This window comes from Coregonus lavaretus (assembly GCF_964263955.1).
Source record: "Coregonus lavaretus genome assembly, contig: HAP1_SCAFFOLD_313, whole genome shotgun sequence".
Lineage (NCBI taxonomy): Eukaryota > Metazoa > Chordata > Actinopteri > Salmoniformes > Salmonidae > Coregonus > Coregonus lavaretus.
In genome coordinates, this window is record NW_028159241.1 from 163,171 (window position 1) to 188,348 (window position 25,178).

The window sequence follows — 25,178 nt, forward strand, 5'->3', positions numbered from 1 at the left end:
CATATCAATGGTTAAACAATAAGCACACAACACAGAGGATGTTAAAGGAAATATATGAACATTTTATTCCAAAACAGTCACACTGTTGTAGTAGTATGCTGAAAGTGGTAACGTGTTTTGTCTGAAAATGCTAACATTCGTGTTTGTTGGCAGTGACTACTTAAACCAAAGGGTGGATTGTAGTCACTCATTAGAGCAGTTCTTAGACTGCTTACAGGGTAAGGGAACCAATATCTAAATACATAATTTACATTTACATTTACGTCATTTAGCAGACGCTCTTATCCAGAGCGACATAACTGAACATTATGTTTAAAGGGTTACTCCCTTTAATACACTACAAGTGAAGTTGTCCAAATTCTTATGGCTTCTTCAAATGGGGGGACTAGATACATAAGGTGTTCTAATTTACAAATGAAAAATACCCTCAAATAAAAGGTGGCATTCTATAATGTCGCCTCATATTAAACTTTTGATGTCAAATCCAAAAATGATTTGTACATGGTACAGGCTCTAAAGAAGGTAACTCAGCCATCTACACTGCCATCAGCAACGCAGCCAAGGAGTACAAAACTAAACTTAAGAATGGGAAACATAGTAATAGCTTACATAGAACAGATCTACCGCTTCTTAGACCTGCTTTCAATGAGAATGACAGCTCTATAACTCATATTTCTATGTGGATTTGGACGGGTCACCCAAAAAGTTACATATTGCAGCTTTAAATAGTAAATATTTTATTCATAATTTATCATTAAACACACATTTATTTATAGTAAGCTTGTTATTCACACATTTATAAACAACTTTTGTAGTGTTCATACCCAGTATGTTGAGGTTGAAGTGTTTGCTGCGGTCTCCTGCGCTGTTGTGTTTAATAATTCATGCATAGAGTAGTTATTTATAAATGTGAAAATACCTAGCTTACTAACATTTAACAAATGTGGGAGAAATGATTAATAAATGGTGAGCAAACTGTAAAGGCCTTACAAATGGTTTATTACGGAACACTATAAAGTGTTACCCATTATTGCATATTCTTGCATTTTACCCTCAACTACTTACACAATACACCATTGAGATAAGACTTGGACGTTATCTGATATCATGCATTATTGTACATTTCAACTTTACCACACTTGATGAAGGCGTTGTGTCCCAATTGAGCCACTAGAGGGAGATGTTAAACAACATATAGAATGAATCTTGACGTCCTCGGAATGTACTATTGGAATACTTCCTTTTTATCATTAAATAACATGGAACAACCACAGACTTTGGTATTTGGAATATACAACCCTAAATGACTACAATGTATTTTATAAAACAAGCTTATGCCTTCATATGCCTTCTCCAAGTCATTCCATTCCAATCCATCCAAATAATTCTGTATCACCACCACATGTATCTATGATGACAACACTGAGATGAATAATGTCAGTGTATTGTTACATGAAAGAAGCAATTACAACAAATGTATTACAAAACATATCAAACCTATGTGTGTCATATTTAGGAATAAAAGCATAGGAACTATGAACATCTTAACTTCAAAGTTAAAATAAGTTTAGCTGTTACTTTGAACCATGGATAAAATAAAGCATAAATTATTGGATTAATTAAGGAATTAGCAAGTGGCAGACAGCTGATGATAAATAATGATAAATTGTCAATGAAAAAAAAAAGTACATAAAAATAAAATGGAATCCAACAACTTAGATAGGTGAAAACAACAATAGCTAGAGTTTTTGCTGCTTTTCTTTCTGACTTATTTGCCTGTACAGTTTTAACACCAGACACACTGGCAGCCTCTTTTGAAAATACCTTTCTGGCCTGTGATCTGGCCACCACAAATATTTTCAAATAAAGTGTTATAATAATAGAGCACGGGGCAACCATTGTAATTACAAAGTCAATTATATTACCCAAGACTGACCCTTCTACAATAAAACATTCTTTCAAACACCTGCTGGGTACCTGTACATTTACAAATATTTTTGCAATAGCAGCATCGTATATGATACAAAAACACCAGGTAATGGATATACAATACATAATTCTTGTTATTGTTATTTTAGAGTGGTACATTAAGGGATCACACACAGCAACATAACGGTCAATAGATATCAAGACCAAACTGCCCACAGATAAAGAAGAACACAAACAAGTGATATAGAAATAAAACCCACAGAAATATTCCCCAAAATTCCAGCATGGTTCCATTAATGCTACATTCGTCAATGGTATCACAATCAGTCCCACCAGGAGATCTGCCACAGCCAGAGAGAGGATGAGCAGGTTGGTTGGAGTGTGGAGCTGCTTGAAGTGAGAGATGGAGATGATCACCAGCATGTTCAAAAATACTGTAACTGCTGAAATCAATGAGAAGAAGATGTACAGTGTTATGTAGATAGATGTCGATAGCAAAGCCTTTCTGCAAGAAGAGTTTCTGTCTTGAAAACAGTATTGAACATCTTCCTGTGTCTCCATTTGTAATAAAGGGTCCAAATGCTGAGGTCCTGCTCCTGCTTGGTCCTGTGTGTGACCCTGTCAGGTCAGCCTTCTGACAAACTCTGAGCTCTGCCTCTCTATTTATCTCTGAATGACTGACACACACTCCCCTCCCCAGCGTCTCTCTGCACACTCACACACACACACACACACACACACACACACACACACACACACACACACACACACACACACACACAAGCCCACAAATGAACAAATGGTTGGATAAACAAATGATTTGTCAAAACATGATGTAATGTATTACATGTTTGTATGTTGCTATGGCCACCTAGCCTGTCCTTCACTCTTACTGATAGTTAGAGATGAGAGAAAAAGGTACGTTTTATCAACTGAGGATTTAAATGGGGAAAATATAGTATGGGTGATGATTTGGTCACCCAAAGGCTATTTTACATGGGAAATAGGATAACTGTTCAAGACTAACTGTTTTGATTGATGTCAGTGCTCAGATTGGACCATAATCCACAGCCTCAGGAGACATAGCCTCAGAAGCCGAGACTCCAAACAGAGGTTGTGTTTCTGATAGATGTTCTGACTTGCAACAAGCTAGCTATCATAAGACACAAAACTAACGGTGAGTGTAAGCAGCCAGCCAGCACCTCCCCTTCAAACCCCATCCTTAAACTCCTCCATCCTTCCAGTCGAGAGAACGAAACAAGATTTGGAAGGAAGGCCTTGAGAAACTACAGGACAGATCACGGCATATGTCATTTGGCCAGTGCATAAGAAAATTGATAGTCAGGCAGTTGATGAGATGGCATATCTTTATGGTGGATGCACTAATGGCATTCCATAGGAACATTACATAGACTTGTAAAAATGTCCATCTAAACTGAATTATGAAGTAATTATTCAGGTTGATGGAGACAGTAACATTGTAGGGGACACATAATATTTGGCAGACATCACCCTACAGTATTCTGACCCAGTCATCCCCCTTGATGTTTTTCAGCCAGCCTGCTACCTTGAGAGTAATGCCCCATGTAACCTCTCACCATTACCAATAATAGGGGAGGTTAGCAGTTTTGGGGAGGTATGATCTTTGACCCTCTGTAACTTCCTCACTCATCACCCTGAGGACCAACCTGTATAGTCTACCACACCCTCTCTCATTAGCACCACCAGCTGTAGAGAGTTTTCTCCCTAATTGTCTAATTGTGTTCCCCGTACCCTATGTGAACTTGTCCATTCCCTTTGTGTGATTATTCTGATGAAGGCCATTGAAGGCTGAAACGTTTACCTCTTAACCTTGCTTAAATAAAACAAATCATTTTTAATGGCGAGGAAGTGTTGTGCCTTTTCCTTTGCAATGATGATTATATTTTTTGCACCTCGACTCACGTTGGTTGGGCCTCCTCTTCTTTCGATACAGTCATTATTTCTCAGCTTCATCAAGGTTGTCAAACATTTGATTCGATTTTTATTTTTATAAATCTAGTTAGTTGCTGTTCTGTCAGATTCCAGAGGGTCCTGTTTGCGCTACGATACCATATACTTTATTGTCCATTTACATGGAAATTCATTTAGAGACGTCAGCATAGAAATACACAAACACAACCCAATATATAACATGACGTACGGAAAACTGGAACGTTAGTACACAAGTCACACATTAACATATTCACATATTGGAAACATACAGGGCTCTGACATAATGACACTTATATCACTCTACCAATGAAAGGTGTCAACCACACACTCAAATACATCTACTACATTTAGATTTTTTTACTTTTATTTCTACAGGGTGGGTCACCATTGAGACCAGGGTCTCATTTGCAAGGAAGCCCTGTGAACATGAACATACAATAACTACAACAATATTAATCAAAACAAACACAATTCTCAAAAACTGGCCTAGCGGTTAAAATGTTGGGCCAATAATTGAAAGGTTGCTGGTTCGAGTCCACGAGCCAACTAGGTGAAAAATATGTTAACGTGCCATGGAGCAAGGCACTTAACCCTAATTGTTCTTGTAAGTCGCTCTGGATAAGAGCGTCTGTTAAATGACAGACCAAAAAAATATGATTCCACCTCTGCATGATTCCTAAAGAGCATATTACATCAGCAAAACTCAACCTGTTACTGGGACTATATTGTCTCTACCGTGTAAGTGAACAACTCTTCAATGATATTAGTTTGACTTGTTTAAGTTTCTCACATCGAGGGTCCTGTTATTACTTGTAGTAATCATGGTCAAATTACCAACAGGGGTACCCCATTGATTTTGTTAGGCACTCTAACTCAGATATCATATTCAAAACTGCAAACATTTCTCTTCACCCTAAGACAAAATGAGTAGAATTGCAGGAAACTTGCTTTAAAACTGCAACATTTTCTTTACTTCCCATGGCAAAATGTGTAGAATTGCAAGAATTTACAGTGCATTCGGAAAGTATTCAGACCCCTTGACTTTTTTCACATTTTGTTACGTTACAGCCTTATTTTAAAATTGATTAAATTGTTTTTTCCTCCTCATCAATCTACACACAATACCCCATAATGACAAAGCAAAAACAGGATTTTTTTTTTTTTTTTATGTATAAAAATATAGAAATAGAAATATCACATTTATATAAGTATTCAGACTCTTTACTCAGTACTTTGTTGAAGCACCTTTGGCAGCGATTACAGCCTCGAGTCTTCTTGGGTATGACGCTACAAGCTTGGCACACCTGTATTTGGGGAGTTTCTCCCATTCTTCTCTGAGATCCTCTCAAGCTCTGTCAGGTTGGATAGGGAGAATCGCTGCACAGCTATTTTCAAGTCTCTCCAGAGATGTTAGATCGGGTTCAAGTCTGGGGTCTGGCTGGGCCACTCAAGGACATTCAGAGACTTGTCCCAAAGCCACTCCTGCGTTGTCTTGGCTGTGTGCTTAGGGTTGTTGTCCTGTTGGAAGGTGAACCTTCGCCCCAGTCTGAGGTCCTGAGCGCTCTGGAGCAGGTTTTCATCAAGGATCGCTCTGTACTTTGCTCCGTTCATCTTTCCCTTGATCCTGACAGCTGAGTTCCAGAAATCAGACAGGGAAGCTATTCTGAAGTTGCCCATACCTGTATTCCAGCTGTCTCTTCAGATGTAGAAGACATACAGCAGTATGTGATCAGCTGAAGTGTGTACATGCACACTAAAACCAAATGGTTCTACATGGTGCCAGATTAGGGTTCTTTGTCTTGTAACCATAGCGGATACCTTTTTGGTGCTATATGGAACCATTTTGGAAGGTTCTACCCTATTTCTTTTTTAAATATTTTTTTTCACCTTTATTTAACCAGGTAAACCAGTTGAGAACAAGTTCTCATTTACAACTGCGACCTGGCCAAGATAAAGCAAAGCAGTGCGATAAAAACAACAACAACACAGAGTTACATATGGAATAAACAAAACGTACAGTCAATAACACAATAGAAAATCTATATACAGTGTGTGCAAATGTAGTAAGTTATGGAGGTAAGGCAATAAATAGGCCATAGTGCAAAATAATTACAATTTAGTATTAACACTGGAGTGATAGATGTGCAGAAGATGATGTGCAAATAGAGATATTGGGGTGCAAATGAGCAAAAATAAATATCAATGTAAATAACAATATGGGGATGAGGTAGTTGGGTGGGCTAATTTCAGATGGGCTGTGTATAGGTGCAGTGATCGGTAAACTGCTCTGACAACTGATGCTTAAAGTTATTGAGGGAGATAAGAGTCTCCAGCTTCAGAGATTTTTGCAGTTCGTTCCAGTCATTGGCAGCAGAGAACTGGAAGGAATGGCGGCCAAAGGAGGTGTTGGCTTTGGGGACGACCAGTGAGATATACCTGCTGGAGCGCATACTACGGGTGGGTGTTGCTATGATGACCAATGATCTAAGATAAGGCGGGGATTTGCCTAGCAGTGATTTATAGATGACCTGGAGCCAGTGGGTTTGGCGACGAATATGTAGTGAACCCTGTTCTCAACCAGCTTGTAGGGCATGTTTTGACAATAGATTTAGAAGTGGATATGAAAAAAAACATCACTTGAACCTGATTGGTCAACTCCCCCAGCCCTCCTGCATCAATTAACATAATATGTATGATTTTGGGTTGCTGCAGATCAGTGTTGTGGCACTCTAACTTTGCCCATTCAGAGGGCTGGAAGAAAACTCAAAATCAGTCACCAAAGTTGTTGTACAAAAGTCAGGAATTCAATTAGTGAGGGATTAATATAGCACCATTCCTGTCAGTAGAGACCTTGAATAGTAGGAATATGTAAATACAAAAGTTTCAATGTAAAAAGGTTCAAAAGCAAGAATTTCGTAAAAATGTGCTTAACCAGGCGGTTGATACAGTGCATTGGGAAATTATTCAGACCCGTTGAATTTTTCCACATTTTGTTAGGTTACAGCCTTATTCTCAAATGGATTAAATAAATGTTTTTCCTCATCAGTCTACAAACAATACCCCATAATGCCAAAGCGAAAACAGTTTTTTTGCAAATTGTGGCAGATAAAAAAACAAGAACCTTATTTAGATAAGTATTCAGACACTTTGCTATGAGACTCGAAATTGAGCTCAGGTGCATCCTTTTTCCATTGATCATCCTTGAGATGTTTCTACAACTTGATTGGAGTTCACCTGTGGTAAATTCAATTGATTGGACATGATTTGGAAAGGTCCCCAAGAACACAGTGGAACAACCAAGACTCTTCCTAGAGCTGGCCGCCCGGCCAAACTCAGCAATCGGGGGAGATTTGCCTTGGTCAGGGAGGTGATGGTCACAGAGCACCATAATTCCCCTGTGGAGATGGAAGAACCTTCCAGAAGGACAACCATCTCTGCAGCACTCCACCAATCAGGCCTTTATGGTAGAGTGGCCAGACGGAAGCCACTCCTCAGTAAAAGGCACCTAAAGGACTCTCAGACCATGAGAAACAAGATTCTCTGGTCTGATGAAACCAAAATTGAACTCTTTGGCCTGAATGCCAAGCGTCACGTCTGGAGGAAACCTGGCACCATCCCTGCGGTGAAGCATGGTAGTGGCAGCATCATGCTGTGGGGATGTTTTTCAGCGGCAGGGACTGGGAGACTAGTCAGGATCAAGGGAAAGATGAACGGAGCAAAGTACAGAGAGATGAAAACCTGCTCAAGAGCTCTCAGGACCTCAGACTGGGGTAAAGGTTCACCTTCCAACAGGACAACGACCCTAATCACACAGCCAAGACAACGCAGGAGTGGCTTCGGGATAAGTCTATGAGTAGCCCAGGCAGAGCCCTGACTTGAACCTGATCGAACATCTCTGGAGAGACCTGAAAATAGCTGTGCAGCGACGCTCCACATCCAACCTGACATGTGCGAAAAACCTCTCCAAAACACTGGAGGGAAGTACGTAGCTCAAACACCAAAACAGAAGAGCAATCACACACAAACACAGACACACACAACGAGAACTAAATAGGACACTAACGAGGACTAACTAGACACAGGTGTACAACATCAAGACAAAACCAAACGAACATGAAACATAGATCGGTGGCAGCTAGTACTCCGGGGACGACGACCGCCGAAGCCTGCCCGAACCAGGAGGAGGAGCAGCCTCGGCCGAAACCGTGACAGTACCCCCCCCCCTTGATGCGCGGCTGCAGCCGTGCGCCGACCCCGGCCTCGGGGACGACCAGGAGGACGCGGAGCAGGGCGCGCGGGATGGTCCCGGTGGAACTCCGACAGGAGAGATGGGTCTAGGATGTCCCTCCGCGGCACCCAGCACCGCTCCTCCGGGCCGTACCCCTCCCACTCCACGAGATACTGGAGACCCCCCATCCGGCGTCTTGAGTCCAAGATGGACCGAACGGTGTACGCCGGAGCCCCCTCGATGTCCAGTGGGGGCGGAGGAGTCTCTCCTATCTCACCTTCCTGGAGTGGACCAGCTACCACCGGCATGAGAAGAGACACATGGAACGAGGGGTTAATATTCTTATATTCAACAGGTAGATGTAACCTATAACACACCTCGTTCAATCTTCTCAGGACTTTAAAAGGCCCCACAAACCGCCGACCCAGCTTCCGGCAGGGCAGGCGGAGGGGTAGGTTTCTGGTAGAGAGCCAGACTCGATCTCCGGGTGCGTACACCGGCCCCTCACTGCGGTGGAGATCGGGTCTGGCACTTTGCAATATTGTTGAGATGAGTAAAAATGCTATGCAAATTGCCATTCTAATATGGTATCGCTGGTACGACCCTCTTGACTTCTCAAGTGCCTGGTAGAATAAACAGCAAGTTAAAGAAAAACACTATTGGAAATTCCTGTTTGAGTTGTTAGTAACAGGAATTTAAGATGAAATAATTGTTTCTACATGTTTTTCTAGAAGAGACAGTTAAAGAGATAAAGAACCATGATCGTAAGGTTCTAATTGAAACCTTTATGGTGCTTTAAAGAACCCTTTCCTAAGTTTCTATAAAGGTTCTGGGAACTAGTGACAGGTTGCCACTTATCAAACCCATCAAATATTTTGCATAGATGGAGCTCCAAACAGAGGTTGTGTTTCTGGAAAAATGTTCAGCAATAAGCTAGTTATCATAAGATACAAAACTACCGGTGAGCGTTAAGTGCCAGCCCTGCGATTCAAATGCAAAATCTTATACTGAAGTTCTTTAGACTTCCAATACTCAAGACAATGAAATTAGATTTGGAAGGAAGGCCTTGATAAACTACAGGACAGATGACGGCATATGTCATTTGGCCAGTGCATAAGAAAATTGACAGTCAGGCAGTTGATAAGATGGCATATATTTATGGTGGATGCACTAATGGCATTCCATAGGAACATTACATAGACTTGTAAAAATGTCCATCTGAACTGAATTATGAAATAGTTATTCAAGTTGAGGGAGACAGTTACATCATTGGGACACATATTTGCCAGACATCACCTTGCAGTATTCTGATCCAATCATATTTTTTGTCTGGTTTGTTTTTCTCTCAGATTCCAGAGGGACCTGTTAGCACTACCATGCAAGGCTCTGTAATAACGACACATATATCACTCTACCAATTAAAGGTGTCAAACAACACACACACACACACACACACACACACACACACACACACACACACACACACACAGTCAGTCAGTCAGTCACACAAACACACACACACACACACACACACACACACACACTTCTCAAAAAGCATATTGCATCAGCAAAACTCAACCTGTGCTTTGTGACTGATGTCACTGGGACTATAGTGTCTCTACCGTGTAAGTGAACAACTCTTGAATGATGTTAGTTTGACTTGTTTAAAGTTTCTCACACCAGAGGGTCCTGTTATCACCGGGAGGTAGACGGCGCTCCTCTTCCGCCAAGAGCGGCACTGCAGAGGGTTCAGGGATACAGCCACCAGTGAGGCCTGGAACTCTGGGAGGGTTACGGTCGGCCTGAACGGGGCGGCGTTCCCCCGGGTGGTGGGACATGAAGGTATCCGTAGTCAGGGTATGGCTGCAGCTTCAGTACCAGTCCGTGCGACCCGGTTTACGCCAGTTCTCTGCCAGGGTTGTGAGGTCCAGGGTGAGGGATTCGGCTCTGGATCCTGCTGCGCCAACTAGGCCTTGTGTCTCACTCCCCTCAGGGTTGCATGCAGCACCTTGTACAGGGACACACTGAGGACCTGTGGGGCTGGAACTTGATTTCCAGCTGCGCCAGAGAGAGTTGCTCCACTGGCTGCAGGACGGACATGTTGAAGAACAGATGTTTCTCCACACAGCCGTGGCAGCTGCCACTTCATCCTGACACCAGTCTACCTTCAGGGGACAGACAAAACAAGACATTTTAGCTTTGGACTCTAGAACTAGGACCTAGATTTCAAATAACGGTATTTGGAATGTCACATTCAATATAGGCCCCAAAAATGTTGGGGCACAAAAACAATGGGAGTGAATGAACTCCAGATGCAATTGTTTTCAAAAACCAAATGGAATCTCTTAAATACCATATTCAATACCATGTTCAAAAATGGATTGTGTATGCTTATGTATCTCAATAATGACTTGATATCAAATTGTAATTTTGAGAATATTTAAAATCCAGATATTCTTCTATCATCCACTGATCTTAAAGGGGCAATCTGCAGTTCAAACAACAACAAAGCGGGTACCACGCCACTTTTTTAGGTAAACAGCTTAAGGATGGGGCTGTGGAAATGTAACCATTCTCAAATTCATAAAATGGGCTATGCAAGGACTGACATGAAATCAAAATCATAGTTTTAAACCACCTTCCAAAAATTACTGGGGGAGGGTGGGTACAACTCGAGATGCACACCCCTCCCCAGCTTAAAAAATATTTTCACATGACCCTCACCTTTTACTTGAAAAAAGTTACAATACCCTCCACCTTCATTGAATTAACTCAATCATGATTATGACCAGTCACAGTGAGACAGTAGGCCTACCTCCTTACTATGATCAGGGGGTGAAAAAATACAATCACCTTTATATTAGAGCATTGCATCCATCTATCATCGTATTTGTGGGTCCTGGAAAAAAGGCCTTTTCTAAGCAGATTTCATGTAATTCTGAAGAAATTAGCAGAATGTATTTTTTAATACCACAGTTTTATCTGAACTAATAGTCGGCGGGCCAGAACATAATACAGTAACAGTGCAATTCATAGACCTAGACTGTTTTGAACAACATTTTTAACATATCTGGTTAAAACATAATCAATTCAATGACAATTACATAATCATTTATATAAAATCACAATGTCTCTAGGAAATGAGTTTTGTGCATTGATTGGGTAAAAACAGGGACCATATCCTACTTTTTATTAGTTCAAAACAATCAGCTTGTTGGCGCTCACAAAAAGACCCAAAAGAAAGGCGGATTTAGAAAACAGAAGTTTGAGGGAAGAACGGACAGAGACACATTACCTTTCCACCATAGACAGAGGCCCCACGCAGAACAATTTAAACTTAACTGATGGCTACTCTTCTGTGGCTTAACCCAACAAGAGAAGGTCACAAGTGCGTCCCTAAAAGCTGCCTGGGTTTAAAGATCATCTCTTTTACAGAAAGTGAATAGCTCAATTGATAGCGACAGAGTTACACATTGTAGACATATTAGATCACTTTCCAATAAAGGTAATTTGCTCAGCCTCTGAATGTCATGGAGATGAAACAGATAGAGATACCCTCATGAGCATCGGAGTCACGGCTTTCTTGCGCATTTTGCAGCTCATTTCTAGCAGAAAGCATCACGGAGGAAAGCGTCGTTATAGATCACTTTATATAATCAGAATCCGTTTTAGTTTCTTCAAAACCTTAAGCTAAAAAGAGGTATGCTTTTTGACATTTTCTTTATCAAAACGTAGGCTATGGCATACCCTCACATAGACCTACCCCCTCATTATAACCCTGGTTTTAACTTCACACACCAAGCCCTTCATGGACACAGAGGTATTTAAGGAGTGGAGACACTATTGGAGGAATTGACCGACAAATCTATTGATAGTGTATAATTTCATCTGTCAAACAGGTAGGCATATCTCTTATTTCTTATATAGGCAGAAATAGGTTCTGAAACAAAGACCTCTTGTTGTTAGTTAATTCAAATTAAAATGAAGACTGTTGAAATGAATTACTCGACTTAGCCTAGTTTCAGCACATCGTCAGGATAGAACGGCTGACTCCAGTAAGACAAGGGGTGGCGGTCTGTGTATATTTGTAAACAACAGCTGGTGCATAAAATCTAATACTAAGGAAGTCTCGAGGTTTTGCTCGCCTGAGGTAGAGTATCTCATGATAAGCTGTAGACCACACTATTTACCAAGAGATTTTTCTTCTATATTTTTCATAGCTGTCTATTTACCACCACAAACCGATGCTGGCACTAAGACTGCACTCAATGAGCTGTATAAGGCCATAAGTAAACAGGAAAACACTCATCCAGAGGCAGCGCTCCTAGTGGCCGGGGACTTTAATGAAGGGAAACTTAAATCTGTTCTACCTAATTTCTACCAGCATGTTAAATGTGCAACAGAGGAAAAAAACAACTCTAGACCACCTTTACTCCACACGCAGAGACGCATACAAAGCTCTCCCTCGCCCTCCATTTGGCAAATCTGACCATAACTCTATCCTCCTGATTCCTGCTTATAAGCAAAAACTAAAGCAGGAAGCACCAGAGACTCGGTTAATAAAAAAGTGTTCAGATGACGCAGATGCTAAGCTACAGGACTGTTTTGCTAGCACAGACTGGAATATGCTTAGAAGAAATCCCGCTTAGAAGAAATCCCGCTATGCCCCCCGACGAACCATCAAACAGGCAAAGAGTCAATACAGGACTAAGATTGAATCGTACTACACCGGCTCTGACGCTCGTCGGATGTGGCAGGGCTTGAAAACAATAACAGACTACAAAGGGAAGCACAGCCGCGAGCTGCCCAGTGACACAAGCCTACCAGACGAGCTAAATCACTTCTATGCTCGCTTCGAGGCAAGCAACACTGAAGCATGCATGAGAGCACCAGCTGTTCCGGATGACTATGTGATCACGCTCTCCGTAGCCGATGTGAGTAAGACTTTTAAGCAGGTCAACATTCACAAGGCCGCAGGGCCAGACGGATTACCAGAACGTGTACTCCGAGCATGTGCTGACCAACTGGCAAGTGTCTTCACTGACATTTTCAACATGTCCCTGACTGAGTCTGTAATACCAACATGTTTCAAGCAGACCACCATAGTCCCTGTCCCCAAGGACACTAAGATAACCTGCCTAAATGACTACCGACCCGTAGCACTCACGTCTGTAGCCATGAAGTGCTTTGAAAGGCTGGTCAATTATCCCAGAAACCCTAGACCCACTCCAATTTGCATATAGCCCCAACAGATCCACAGATGATGCAATCTCTATTGCACTCCACACTGCCCTTTCCCACCTGGACAAGAGGAACACCTACGTGAGAATGGTATTCATTGAATACAGCTCAGCGTTCAACACCATAGTGCCCTCAAAGCTCATCACTAAGCTAAGGATCCTGGGACTAAACACCTCCCTCTGCAACTGGATCCTGGACTTCTGACGGGCCGCCCCCAGGTGGTAAGGGTAGGTAACAACACATCTGCCACGCTGATCCTCAACACGGGGGCCCCTCAGGGGTGCGTGCTCAGTCCCCTCCTGTACTCCCTGTTCACCCATGACTGCATGGCCAGGCACGACTCCAACACCTTCATTACGCTTGCCGATGACACAACAGTGGTAGGCCTGATCCCAGACAACGATGAGACAGCCTATAGGCAGGAGGTCAGAGACCTGGCCGTGTGGTGCCAGGATAACAACCTCTCCCTCAACGTGATCAAGACAAAGGAGATGATTGTGGACCACAGGAAAAAAAAAGAGGACTGAGCACGCCCCCATTCTCATCGACGGGGCTGTAGTGGAACAGGTTGAGAGCTTCAAGTTCCTTGGTGTCCACATCACCAACGAACTAACATGGTCCAAACACACCAAGACAGTCGTGAAGAGGGCACGACAAAGCCTATTCCCCCTCAGGAGACTGAAAATATTTGGCATGGGTCCTCAGATCCTCTAAAGATTCTACAGCTGCACCATCGAGAGCATCCTGACTGGTTGCATCACCGCCTGGTATGGCAATTGCTCGGCCTCCGACCGCAAGGCACTACAGAGGGTAGTGCGTACGGCCCAGTACATCACTGGGGCCAAGCTTCCTGCCATCCAGGACCTCTATACCAGGCGGTGTCAGAGGAAGGCCCTAAAAATTGTCAAAGACTGCAGCCACCCTAGTCATAGACTGTTCTCTCTGCTACTGCACGGCAAACGGTACCGGAGCGCCAAAACTAGGTCCAAAAGGCTTCTCAACAGCTTCTACCCCCAAGACATAAGACTCCTGAACAGCTAATCATGGCTACCCGGACAATTTGCACTGCCCCCCCACCCCGTCCTCCTTTTTTACTCTGCTGCTACTCTGTTTATTATTTATGCATAGTCACTTTAGCTCTACCTACATGTACATATTACCTCAATTACCTCGACTAGCCGGTGCCCCCGCACATTGACTCTGCACCGGTACCCCCTGTATATATAGCCTCGCTACTGTTATTTTATTTTACTGCTGCTCTTTAGTCATCTGCTTTTCTTTTTTTTGCTTAACACTTTTTTCCTTTTTTTTCCTTCTTTGCATTGTTGGTTAAGGGCTTGTAAGTAAGCATTCCATTGTAATGTCTACACCTGTTGTATTCGGGGCATGTGGCAAATACAATTTCATTTGATTTGATTTGATGTCTTGTCCACCTCCCGTTTGATTGTGCCGTGGCTGCTGCTTCACATTTCAGCACCACAAAGTTGTCACGGTTACTCAAATCTGGCTTATTGTGAAGTCAATAATTCTGATAAAAAAGCCTCATCATGAAACATGTTGTTTCTTGGCCTTTGTAGAGGCAAACATCAAAGGTGTGAGTGTTATGAAAATGAGCCCAGAGCAGACAGTGGCAACCCATGTGGGTACTGTGGCGTAGGCTAGTGTATAAGGAGAGTAGCCTACCAAAACCCCTTGATAGGGGAGACGCATGCAAGCAGACGGGGAAAGTTGTCTTCGATGGAATAAATTATATAGGAAAACCTGCAAAACGGCGAATGTAAACCAGGGAACAAACCACCCTCCCCTGTGCCCACTAAATATCCACACAACCCTCCCCCAAGCAAAAAATAAGTTACACCCTCCTCTCCTATTGGGGGAGTAGCAGGGGGGAGGGGGGATCAGGTAGCTGACTAGTGGTGGCTCCAGGGGGGAGGGGGGAGCAGGTAGCTGACTAGTGGTGGCTCCAGGGGGGAGGAGGGAGCAGGTAGCTGACTAGTGGTGGCTCCAGGGGGGAGGGGGGAGCAGAGGGCTGACTAGTGGTGTCTCCAGGGGGGAGCAGGTAGCTGATTAGTGGTGTCTCCAGGGGGGAGCAGGTAGCTGATTAGTGGTGTCTCCAGGGGGGAGGGGGGAGCAGGTAGCTGACTAGTGGTGGCTCCAGGGGGGAGGAGGTAGCTGACTAGTGGTGTCTCCAGGGGGGAGGAGGGAGTAGGTAGCTGACTAGTGGTGTCTCCAGGGGGGAGGGGGGAGCAGGTAGCTGACTAGTGGTGTCTCCAGGGGGGAGGAGGGAGGAGGTAGCTGACTAGTGGTGTCTCCAGGGGGGAGCAGGTAGCTGACTAGTGGTGTCTCCAGGGGGGAGGAGGGAGCAGGTAGCTGACTAGTGGTGTCTCCAGGGGGGAGGAGGGAGGAGGTGGCTGACTAGTGGTGTCTCCAGGGGGGAGGGGGGATTAGGTAGCTGACTAGTGGTGTCTCCAGGGGGGAGCAGATAGCTGACTAGTGGTGTCTCCAGGGGGGAGGAGGGAGCAGGTAGCTGACTAGTGGTGTCTCCAGGGGGGAGGAGGGAGGAGGTAGCTGACTAGTGGTGTCTCCAGGGGGGAGGGGGGAGCAGGTAGCTGACTAGTGGTGTCTCCAGGGGGGAGGGGGGAGCAGGTAGCTGACTAGTGGTGGCTCCAGGGGGAGGGGGGAGCAGGTAGCTGACTAGTGGTGTCTCCAGGGGGGAGGGGGGAGTAGGTAGCTGACTAGTGGTATCTCCAGGGGGGAGGGGGGAGGAAGTAGCTGACTAGTGGTGTCTCCAGGGGGGAGCAGGTAGCTGACTAGTGGTGTCTCCAGGGGGGAGCAGGTAACTGACTAGTGGTGTCTCCAGGGGGGAGGGGGGAGGAAGTAGCTGACTAGTGGTGGCTCCAGGGGGGAGCAGGTAGCTGACTAGTGGTGTCTCCAGGGGGGAGGAGGGAGCAGGTAGCTGACTAGTGGTGGCTCCAGGGGGGAGGGGGGAGGGAGTAGCTGACTAGTGGTGGCTCCAGGGGGGAGGGGGGAGCAGGTAGCTGACTAGTGGTGTCTCCAGGGGGGAGGAGGTAGCTGACTAGTGGTGTCTCCAGGGGGGAGGAGGTAGCTGACTAGTGGTGGCTCCAGGGGGGAGCAGATAGCTGACTAGTGGTGTCTCCAGGGGGGAGTAGGTAGCTGACTAGTGGTGTCTCCAGGGGGGAGCAGATAGCTGACTAGTGCTGTCTCCAGGGGGGAGTAGGTAGCTGACTAGTGGTGTCTCCAGGGGGGAGGAGGGAGTAGGTAGCTGACTAGTGGTGTCTCCAGGGGGGAGGAGGGAGCAGGTAGCTGACTAGTGGTGTCTCCAGGGGGGAGGGGGGAGCAGGTAGCTGACTAGTGGTGGCTCCAGGGGGGAGGGGGGAGCAGATAGCTGACTAGTGGTGTCTCCAGGGGGGAGAGAGGAGCAGGTAGCAGCTAGCGGTGTCTCCGTCGGGGGAGGGGGAGCAGGAAACTGACTAGTGGTGTCTCCGGAGGGGAGTAGGTAGCCGACTAGTGGTGTCTCCAGGGGGGAGCAGATAGCTGACTAGTGGTGGCTCCAGGGGGGAGGAGGGAGCAGCTAGTGGTGGCTCCAGGGGGTGGAGGGGGGAGCAGAAGGCTGACTAGTGGTGGCTCCAGGGGGGAGCAGGTAGCTGACTAGTGGTGGCTCCAGGGGGGAGGAGGGAGCAGGTAGCTGACTAGTGGTGTCTCCAGGGGGGAGCAGATAGCTGACTAGTGGTGTCTCCAGGGGGGAGCAGATAGCTGACTAGTGGTGGCTCCAGGGGGGAGCAGGTAGCTGACTAGTGGTGGCTCCAGGGGGGAGCAGGTAGCTGACTAGTGGTGTCTCCAGGGGGGAGCAGATAGCTGACTAGTGGTGGCTCCAGGGGGGAGGAGGGAGCAGGTAGCTGACTAGTGGTGTCTCCAGGGGGGAGCAGATAGCTGACTAGTGGTGTCTCCAGGGGGGAGCAGATAGCTGACTAGTGGTGGCTCCAGGGGGGAGGGGGGAGCAGGTAGCTGACTAGTGGTGTCTCCAGGGGGAGGGGGGCGCAGGTAGCTGACTAGTGGTGGCTCCAGGAGGGAGCAGGTAGCTGACCAGTGGTGTCTCCAGGGGGGAGGGGGGAGCAGGTAGCTGACTAGTGGTGTCTCCAGGGGGGAGGGGGGAGCAGGTAGCTGACTAGTGGTGTCTCCAGGGGGGAGCAGGTAGCTGACTAGTGGTGTCTCCAGGGGGGAGGAGGGAGCAGGTAGCTGACTAGTGGTGTCTCCAGGGGGGAGGGGGGAGTAGGTAGCTGACTAGTGGTGGCTCCAGGGGGGAGGGGGGAGTAGGTAGCTGACTAATGGTGTCTCCAGGTGGAGGGGGGAGCAGGTAGCTGACTAGTGGTGGCTCCAGGGGGGAGCAGGTAGCTGACTAGTGGTGGCTCCAGGGGGGAGCAGGTAGCTGACTAGTGGTGTCTCCAGTGGGGAGGGGGGAGCAGGTAGCTGACTAGTGGTGTATCCAGGGGGAGCAGGTAGCTGACTAGTGGTGTCTCCAGGGGGGAGGGGGGAGGAGGTAGCTGACTAGTGGTGTCTCCAGGGGGGAGGGGGGAGGAGGTAGCTGACTAGTGGTGGCTCCAGGGGGAGCAGAGGGCAGGTAGCTGACTAGTGGTGTCTCCAGGGGGGAGCAAGTAGCTGACTAGTGGTGGCTCCAGGGGGGAGGAGGGAGCAGGTAGCTGACTAGTGGTGGCTCCAGGGGGGAGGAGGAAGCAGGTAGCTGACCAGTGGTGGCTCCAGGGGGGAGGGGGGATCAGGTAGCTGACTAGTGGTGTCTCCAGGGGGGAGGAGGGAGCAGGTAGCTGACTAGTGGTGGCTCCAGGGGGGAGGGGGGAGCAGGTAGCTGACTAGTGGTGTCTCCAGGGGGGAGGGGGGAGGAGGTAGCTGACTAGTGGTGGCTCCAGGGGGGAGTAGGTCGCTGACTAGTGGTGTCTCCAGGGGGGAGCAGATAGCTGACTAGTGGTGGCTCCAGGGGGGAGGAGGGAGCAGGTAGCTGACTAGTGGTGTCTCCAGGGGGGAGGAGGGAGCAGGTAGCTGACTAGTGGTGTCTCCAGGGGGGAGCAGGTAGCTGACTAGTGGTGGCTCCAGGGGGGAGGGGGGAGTAGGTAGCTGACTAGTGGCGTCTCCAGGGGGGAGGGGGGAGTAGGTAGCTGACTAGTGGTGTCTCCAGGGGGGAGGGGGGAGTAGGTAGCTGACTAGTGGTGTCTCCAGGGGGGAGGGGGGAGCAGGTAGCTGACTAGTAGTGTCTCCAGGGGGGAGGGGGGAGGGGGGAGTAGGTAGCTGACTAGTGGTGTCTCCAGGGGGGAGGGGGGAGTAGGTAGCTGACTAGTGGCGTCTCCAGGGGGGAGGGGGGAGTAGGTAGCTGACTAGTGGTGTCTCCAGGGGGGAGGGGGGAGTAGGTAGCTAACTAGTGGTGTCTCCAGGGGGGAGGGGGGAGCAGGTAGCTGACTAGTGGTGGCTCTTGGGGGGAGCAGGTAGCTGACTAGTGGTGTCTCCAGGGGGGAGGGGGGAGCAGGTAGCTGACTAGTGGTGTCTCCAGGGGGGAGTAGGTAGCTGACTAGTGGTGGCTCCAGGGGGGAGGGGGGAGCAAGTAGCTGACTAGTGGTGTCTCCAGGGGGGAGGAGGTAGCTGACTAGTGGTGGCTCCAGGGGGGTGGAGGGGGGAGCAGGTAGCTGACTAGTGGTGTCTCCAGGGGGGAGGGGGGAGAAGGTAGCTGACTAGTGGTGGCTCCAGGGGGGAGGGGGGAGGAAGTAGCTGACTAGTGGTGTCTCCAGGGGGGAGGAGGGAGTAGGTAGCTGACTAGTGGTGTCTCCAGGGGGGAGCAGGTAGCTGACTAGTGGTGTCTCCAGGGGGGAGGGGGGAGGAGGTAGCTGACTAGTGGTGGCTCCAGGGGGGAGGGGGGAGCTGACTAGTGGTGGCTCCAGGGGGGAGAAGGTAGCTGACTAGTGGTGTCTCCAGGGGGGAGCAGATAGCTGACTAGTGGTGGCTCCAGGGGGGAGGAGGGAGCAGGTAGCTGACTAGTGGTGTCTCCAGGGGGGAGCAGGTAGCTGACTAGTGGTGTCTCCAGGGGGGAGGGGGGAGGAGGTAGCTGACTAGTGGTGTCTCCAGGGGGGAGGAGGGAGTAGGTAGCTGACTAGTGGTGTCTCCGGGGGGAGGTGTGAGCAGGTAGCTGACTAGTGGTGTCTCCGGGGGGGAGGGGGGAGCAGGTAGCTGACTAGTGGTGGCTCCAGGGGGGAGCAGGTAGCTGACTAGTGGTGTCTCCAGGGGGGAGTAGGTAGCTGACTAGTGGTGGCTCCAGGGGGGAGGAGGGAGCAGGTAGCTGACTAGTGGTGTCTCCAGGGGGGAACAGGTAGCTGACTAGTGGTGTCTCCAGGGGGGAGGAGGGAGTAGGTAGCTGACTAGTGGTGTCACCAGGGGGGAGCAGGTTGCTGACTAGTGGTGTCTCCAGGGGGGAGCAGGTAGCTGACTAGTGGTGTCTCCAGGGGGGAGGAGGGACTAGGTAGCTGACCAGTGGTGTCTCCAGGGGGGAGCAGGTAGCTGACTAGTGGTGTCTCCAGGGGGGAGCAGGTAGCTGACTAGTGGTGTCTCCAGGGGGGAGGAGGGAGCAGGTAGCTGACTAGTGTTGTCTCCAGGGGGGAGGGGGGAGTAGGTAGCTGACTAGTGGTGTCTCCAGGGGGGAGGGGGGATTAGGTAGCTGACTAGTGGTGTCTCCAGGGGGGAGCAGGTAGCTGACTAGTGGTGTCTCCAGGGGGGAGGGGGGAGGAGGTAGCTGACTAGTGGTGTCTCCAGGGGGGAGGGGGGAGGAGGTAGCTGACTAGTGGTGGCTCCAGGGGGGAGCAGGGAGCAGGTAGCTGACTAGTGGTGTCTCCAGGGGGGAGCAAGTAGCTGACTAGTGGTGGCTCCAGGGGGGAGGAGGGAGCAGGTAGCTGACCAGTGGTGGCTCCAGGGGGGAGGGGGGAGGAGGTAGCTGACTAGTGGTGGCTCCAGGGGGGAGGGGGGAGCTGACTAGTGGTGGCTCCAGGGGGGAGAAGGTAGCTGACTAGTGGTGTCTCCAGGGGGGAGCAGATAGCTGACTAGTGGTGGCTCCAGGGGGGAGGAGGGAGCAGGTAGCTGACCAGTGGTGGCTCCAGGGGGGAGGGGGGAGGAGGTAGCTGACTAGTGGTGGCTCCAGGGGGGAGGGGGGAGCTGACTAGTGGTGGCTCCAGGGGGGAGAAGGTAGCTGACTAGTGGTGGCTCCAGTGGGGAGGAGGGAATAGGTAGGTGACTAGTGGTGTCTCCAGGGGGGAGCAGGTAGCTGACTAGTGGTGTCTCCAGGGGGGAGGGGGGAGGAGGTAGCTGACTAGTGGTGTCTCCGGGGGGAGGGGGGAGCAGGTAGCTGACTAGTGGTGTCTCCGGGGGGGAGGGGGGAGCAGGTAGCTGACTAGTGGTGGCTCCAGGGGGGATTAGGTAGCTGACTAGTGGTGTCTCCAGGGGGGAGGAGGGAGTAGGTAGCTGACTAGTGGTGTCTCCGGGGGGAGGGGGGAGCAGGTAGCTGACTAGTGGTGTCTCCGGGGGGGAGGGGGGAGCAGGTAGCTGACTAGTGGTGGCTCCAGGGGGGATTAGGTAGCTGACTAGTGGTGTCTCCAGGGGGGAGTAGGTAGCTGACTAGTGGTGGCTCCAGGGGGGAGGAGGGAGCAGTTAGCTGACTAGTGGTGTCTCCAGGGGGGAGCAGGTAGCTGACTAGTGGTGTCTCCAGGGGGGAGGAGGGAGTAGGTAGCTGACTAGTGGTGTCTCCAGGGGGGAGCAGGTTGCTGACTAGTGGTGTCTCCAGGGGGGAGCAGGTAGCTGACTAGTGGTGTCTCCAGGGGGGAGGAGGGACTAGGTAGCTGACTAGTGGTGTCTCCAGGGGGGAGCAGGTGGCTGACTAGTGGTGTCTCCAGGGGGGAGTAGGTAGCTGACTAGTGGTGTCTCCAGGGGGGAGGAGGGAGCAGGTAGCTGACTAGTGGTGTCTCCAGGGGGGAGGGGGGAGTAGGTAGCTGACTAGTGGTGTCTCCAGGGGGGAGGGGGGATTAGGTAGCTGACTAGTGGTGTCTCCAGGGGGGAGCAGGTAGCTGACTAGTGGTGTCTCCAGGGGGGAGGGGGGAGCAGGTAGCTGACTAGTGGTGGCTCCAGGGGGAGCAGGTAGCTGACTAGTGGTGTCTCCAGGGGGGAGCAGGTAGCTGACTAGTGGTGTCTCCAGGGGGGAGGAGGTAGCTGACTAGTGGTGTCTCCAGGGGGGAGGAGGTAGCTGACTAGTGGTGTCTCCACGGGGGAGGAGGGAGCAGGTAGCTGACTAGTGGTGTCTCCAGGGGGGAGCAGGTAGCTGACTAGTGGTGTCTCCAGGAGGAGCATGTAGCTGACTAGTGGTGTCTCCAGGGGGGAGGAGGGAGCAGGTAGCTGACTAGTGGTGGCTCCAGGGGGGAGGAGGGAGCTGACTAGTGGTGTCTCCAGGGGGGAGCAGGTAGCTGACTAGTGGTGTCTCCAGGGGGTAGTAGGTAGCTGACTAGTGGTGTCTCCAGGGGGGAGGAGGGAGCAGGTAGCTGACTAGTGGTGTCTCCAGGGGGGAGGGGGGAGTAGGTAGCTGACTAGTGGTGTCTCCAGGGGGGAGCAGTTAGCTGACTAGTGGTGTCTCCAGGGGGGAGGGGGGAGTAGGTAGCTGACTAATGGTGTCTCCATGGGGGAGGGGGGAGTAGGTAGCTGACTAGTGGTGTCTCCAGGGGGGAGCAGGTAGCTGACTAGTGGTGTCTCCAGGGGGGAGTAGGTAGATGACTAGTGGTGTGTCCAGGGGGGAGGGGGAGCAGGTAGCTGACTAGTGGTGTCTCCAGGGGGGAGGGGGGAGGGGGGAGGAGATAGCTGACTAGTGGTGTCTCCAGGGGGGAGGGGGGAGCAGGTAGCTGACTAGTGGTGTCTCCAGGGGGGAGGAGGGAGCAGGTAGCTGACTAGTGGTGTCTCCAGGAGGGAGGAGGGAGGAGGTAGCTGACTAGTGGTGTCTCCAGGGGGGAGGAGGGAGCAGGTAGCTGACTAGTGGTGTCTCCAGGGGGGAGTAGGTAGCTGACTAGTGGTGTCTCCAGGGGGAGGGGGGAGCAGGTAGCTGACTAGTGGTGTCTCCAGGGGGGAGGGGGGAGCATGTAGCTGACTAATGGTGGCTCCAGGGGGGAGGGGGGAGCAGGTAGCTGACTAGTGGTGTCTCCAGGGGGGAGGGGAGAGCAGGTAGCTGACTAGTGGTGTCTCCAGGGGGGAGTAGGTAGCTGACTAGTGGTGTCTCCAGGGGGGAGGGGGGATCAGGTAGCTGACTAGTGGTGTCTCCAGGGGGGAGGGGGGAGTAGGTAGCTGACTAGTGGTGTCTCCAGGGGGGAGTAGGTAGCTGACTAGTGGTGTCTCCAGGGGGGAGGGGGGATCAGGTAGCTGACTAGTGGTGTCTCCAGGGGGGAGTAGGTAGCTGACTAGTGGTGTCTCCAGGGGGGAGTAGGTAGCTGACTAGTGGTGTATCCAGGGGGGAGGGGGGAGCAGGTAGCTGACTAGTGGTGGCTCCAGGTGGAGGGGGGAGCAGGTAGCTGACTAGTGGTGTCTCCAGGGGGGAGGGGGGAGCAGACAGCTGACTAGTGGTGTCTCCAGGGGGGAGGGGAGAGCAGGTAGCTGACTAGTGGTGGCTCCAAGGGGGGAGGGGGGAGCAGGTAGCTGACTAGTGGTGTCTCCAGGGGGGAAGGGGGAGTAGGTAGCTGACTAGTGGTGGCTCCAGGGGGGAGCAGGTAGCTGACTAGTGGTGGCTCCAGGGGGGAGCAGGTAGCTGACTAGTGGTGTCTCCAGGGGGGATGGGGGAGAAGGTAGCTGACTAGTGGTGTCTCCAGGGGGGAGGAGGGAGGAGGTAGCTGACTAGTGGTGGCTCCAGGGGGGAGGGGGGAGCAGGTAGCTGACTATTGGTGGCTCCAGGGGGGAGGAAGTAGCTGACTAGTGGTGTCTCCAGGGGGGAGAGAGGAGTAGGTAGCTGACTAGTGGTGTCTCCAGGGGGGAGGAAGTAGCTGACTAGTGGTGTCTCCAGGGGGGAGAGAGGAGGAGGTAGCTGACTAGTGGTGTCTCCAGGGGGGAGGAGGGAGCAGGTAGCTGACTAGTGGTGGCTCCAGGGGGGAGGGGGGAGGAAGTAGCTGACTAGTGGTGGCTCCAGGGGGGAGGGGGGGAGCAGGTAGCTGACTAGTGGTGTCTCCAGGGGGGAGGAGGTAGCTGACTAGTGGTGTCTCCAGGGGAGAGGGGGGAGTAGGTAGCTGACTAGTGGTGTCTCCAGGGGGGAGGAGGGAGCAGGTAGCTGACTAGTGGTGGCTCCAGGGAGGAGGGGGGAGCAGGTAGCTGACTAGTGGTGGCTCCAGGGGGGAGGGGGGAGTAGGTAGCTGACTAGTGGTGGCTCCAGGGGGGAGGAAGTAGCTGACTAGTGGTGTCTCCAAGGGGGTGAGAGGAGCAGGTAGCTGACTAGTGGTGTCTCCAGGGGGGTGAGAGGAGCAGGTAGCTGACTATTGGTGGCTCCAGGGGGGAGGGGGGATCAGGTAGCTGACTAGTGGGGCTCCAGGGGGGAGGAGGGAGCAGGTAGCTGACTAGTGGTGTCTCCAGGGGGGAGCAGGTAGCTGACTAGTGGTGTCTCCAGGGGGGAGCAGGTAGCTGACTAGTGGTGTCTCCAGGGGGGAGTAGGTAGCTGACTAGTGGTGTCTCCAGGGGGGAGCAGGTAGCTGACTAGTGGTGTCTCCAGGGGGGAGGAGGGAGCAGGTAGCTGACTAGTGGTGTCTCCAGGGGGGAGGGGGGATTAGGTAGCTGACTAGTGGTGGCTCCAGGGGGGAGGGGGGAGGGGGGAGGAGGGAGCAGGTAGCTGACTAGTGGTGTCTCCAGGGGGGAGCAGGTAGCTGACTAGTGGTGTCTCCAGGGGGGAGCAGGTAGCTGACTAGTGGTGTCTCCAGGGGGGAGTAGGTAGCTGACTAGTGGTGTCTCCAGGGGGGAGCAGGTAGCTGACTAGTGGTGTCTCCAGGGGGGAGGAGGGAGCAGGTAGCTGACTAGTGGTGTCTCCAGGGGGGAGGGGGGATTAGGTAGCTGACTAGTGGTGTCTCCAGGGGGGAGGAGGGAGCAGGTAGCTGACTAGTGGTGTCTCCAGGGGGGAGGGGGGATTAGGTAGCTGACTAGTGGTGTCTCCAGGGGGGAGAAGGTAGCTGACTAGTGGTGTCTCCAGGGGGGAGGAGGTAGCTGACTAGTGGTGTCTCCAGGGGGGAGGGGGGAGCAGGTAGCTGACTAGTGGTGGCTCCAGGGGGGAGCAGGTAGCTGACTAGTGGTGTCTCCAGGGGGGAGGAGGGAGCAGGTAGCTGACTAGTGGTGTCTCCAGGGGGGAGGGGGGATCAGGTAGCTGACTAGTGGTGGCTCCAGGGGGGAGCAGGTAGCTGACTAGTGGTGTCTCCAGGGGGGAGCAGGTAGCTGACTAGTGTTGTATCCAGGGGGGAGGAGGGATCAGGTAGCTGACTAGTGGTGTCTCCAGGGGGGAGCAGGGAGCAGGTAGCTGACTAGTGGTGTCTCCAGGGGGGAGTAGGTAGCTGACTAGTGGTGTATCCAGGGGGGAGGGGGGAGCAGGTAGCTGACTAGTGGTGTCTCCAGGGGGAGGGGGGAGTAGGTAGCTGACTAGTGGTGTCTCCAGGGGGGAGCCGGTAGCTGACTAGTGGTGTCTCCAGGGGGGAGGGGGGTACAGGTAGCTGACTAGTGGTGTCTCCAGGGGGGAGGGGGG

General features: G+C 50.7%; 1 protein-coding gene across 1 annotated transcript; it reads right to left on the minus strand.

Annotated features, from left to right (window-relative positions):
• Positions 1-1,533: 1,533 nt before the first annotated feature.
• LOC311123126 (trace amine-associated receptor 13c-like) lies at positions 1,534-2,490 on the minus strand (the record flags this gene model as incomplete). The annotated part of the gene is made up of 1 exon (XM_084197399.1): positions 1,534-2,490. The coding sequence occupies one exon, from the start codon at positions 2,488-2,490 to the stop codon at positions 1,534-1,536; it is 957 nt and encodes a 318-aa protein (XP_084053525.1).
• Positions 2,491-25,178: the final 22,688 nt, after the last annotated feature.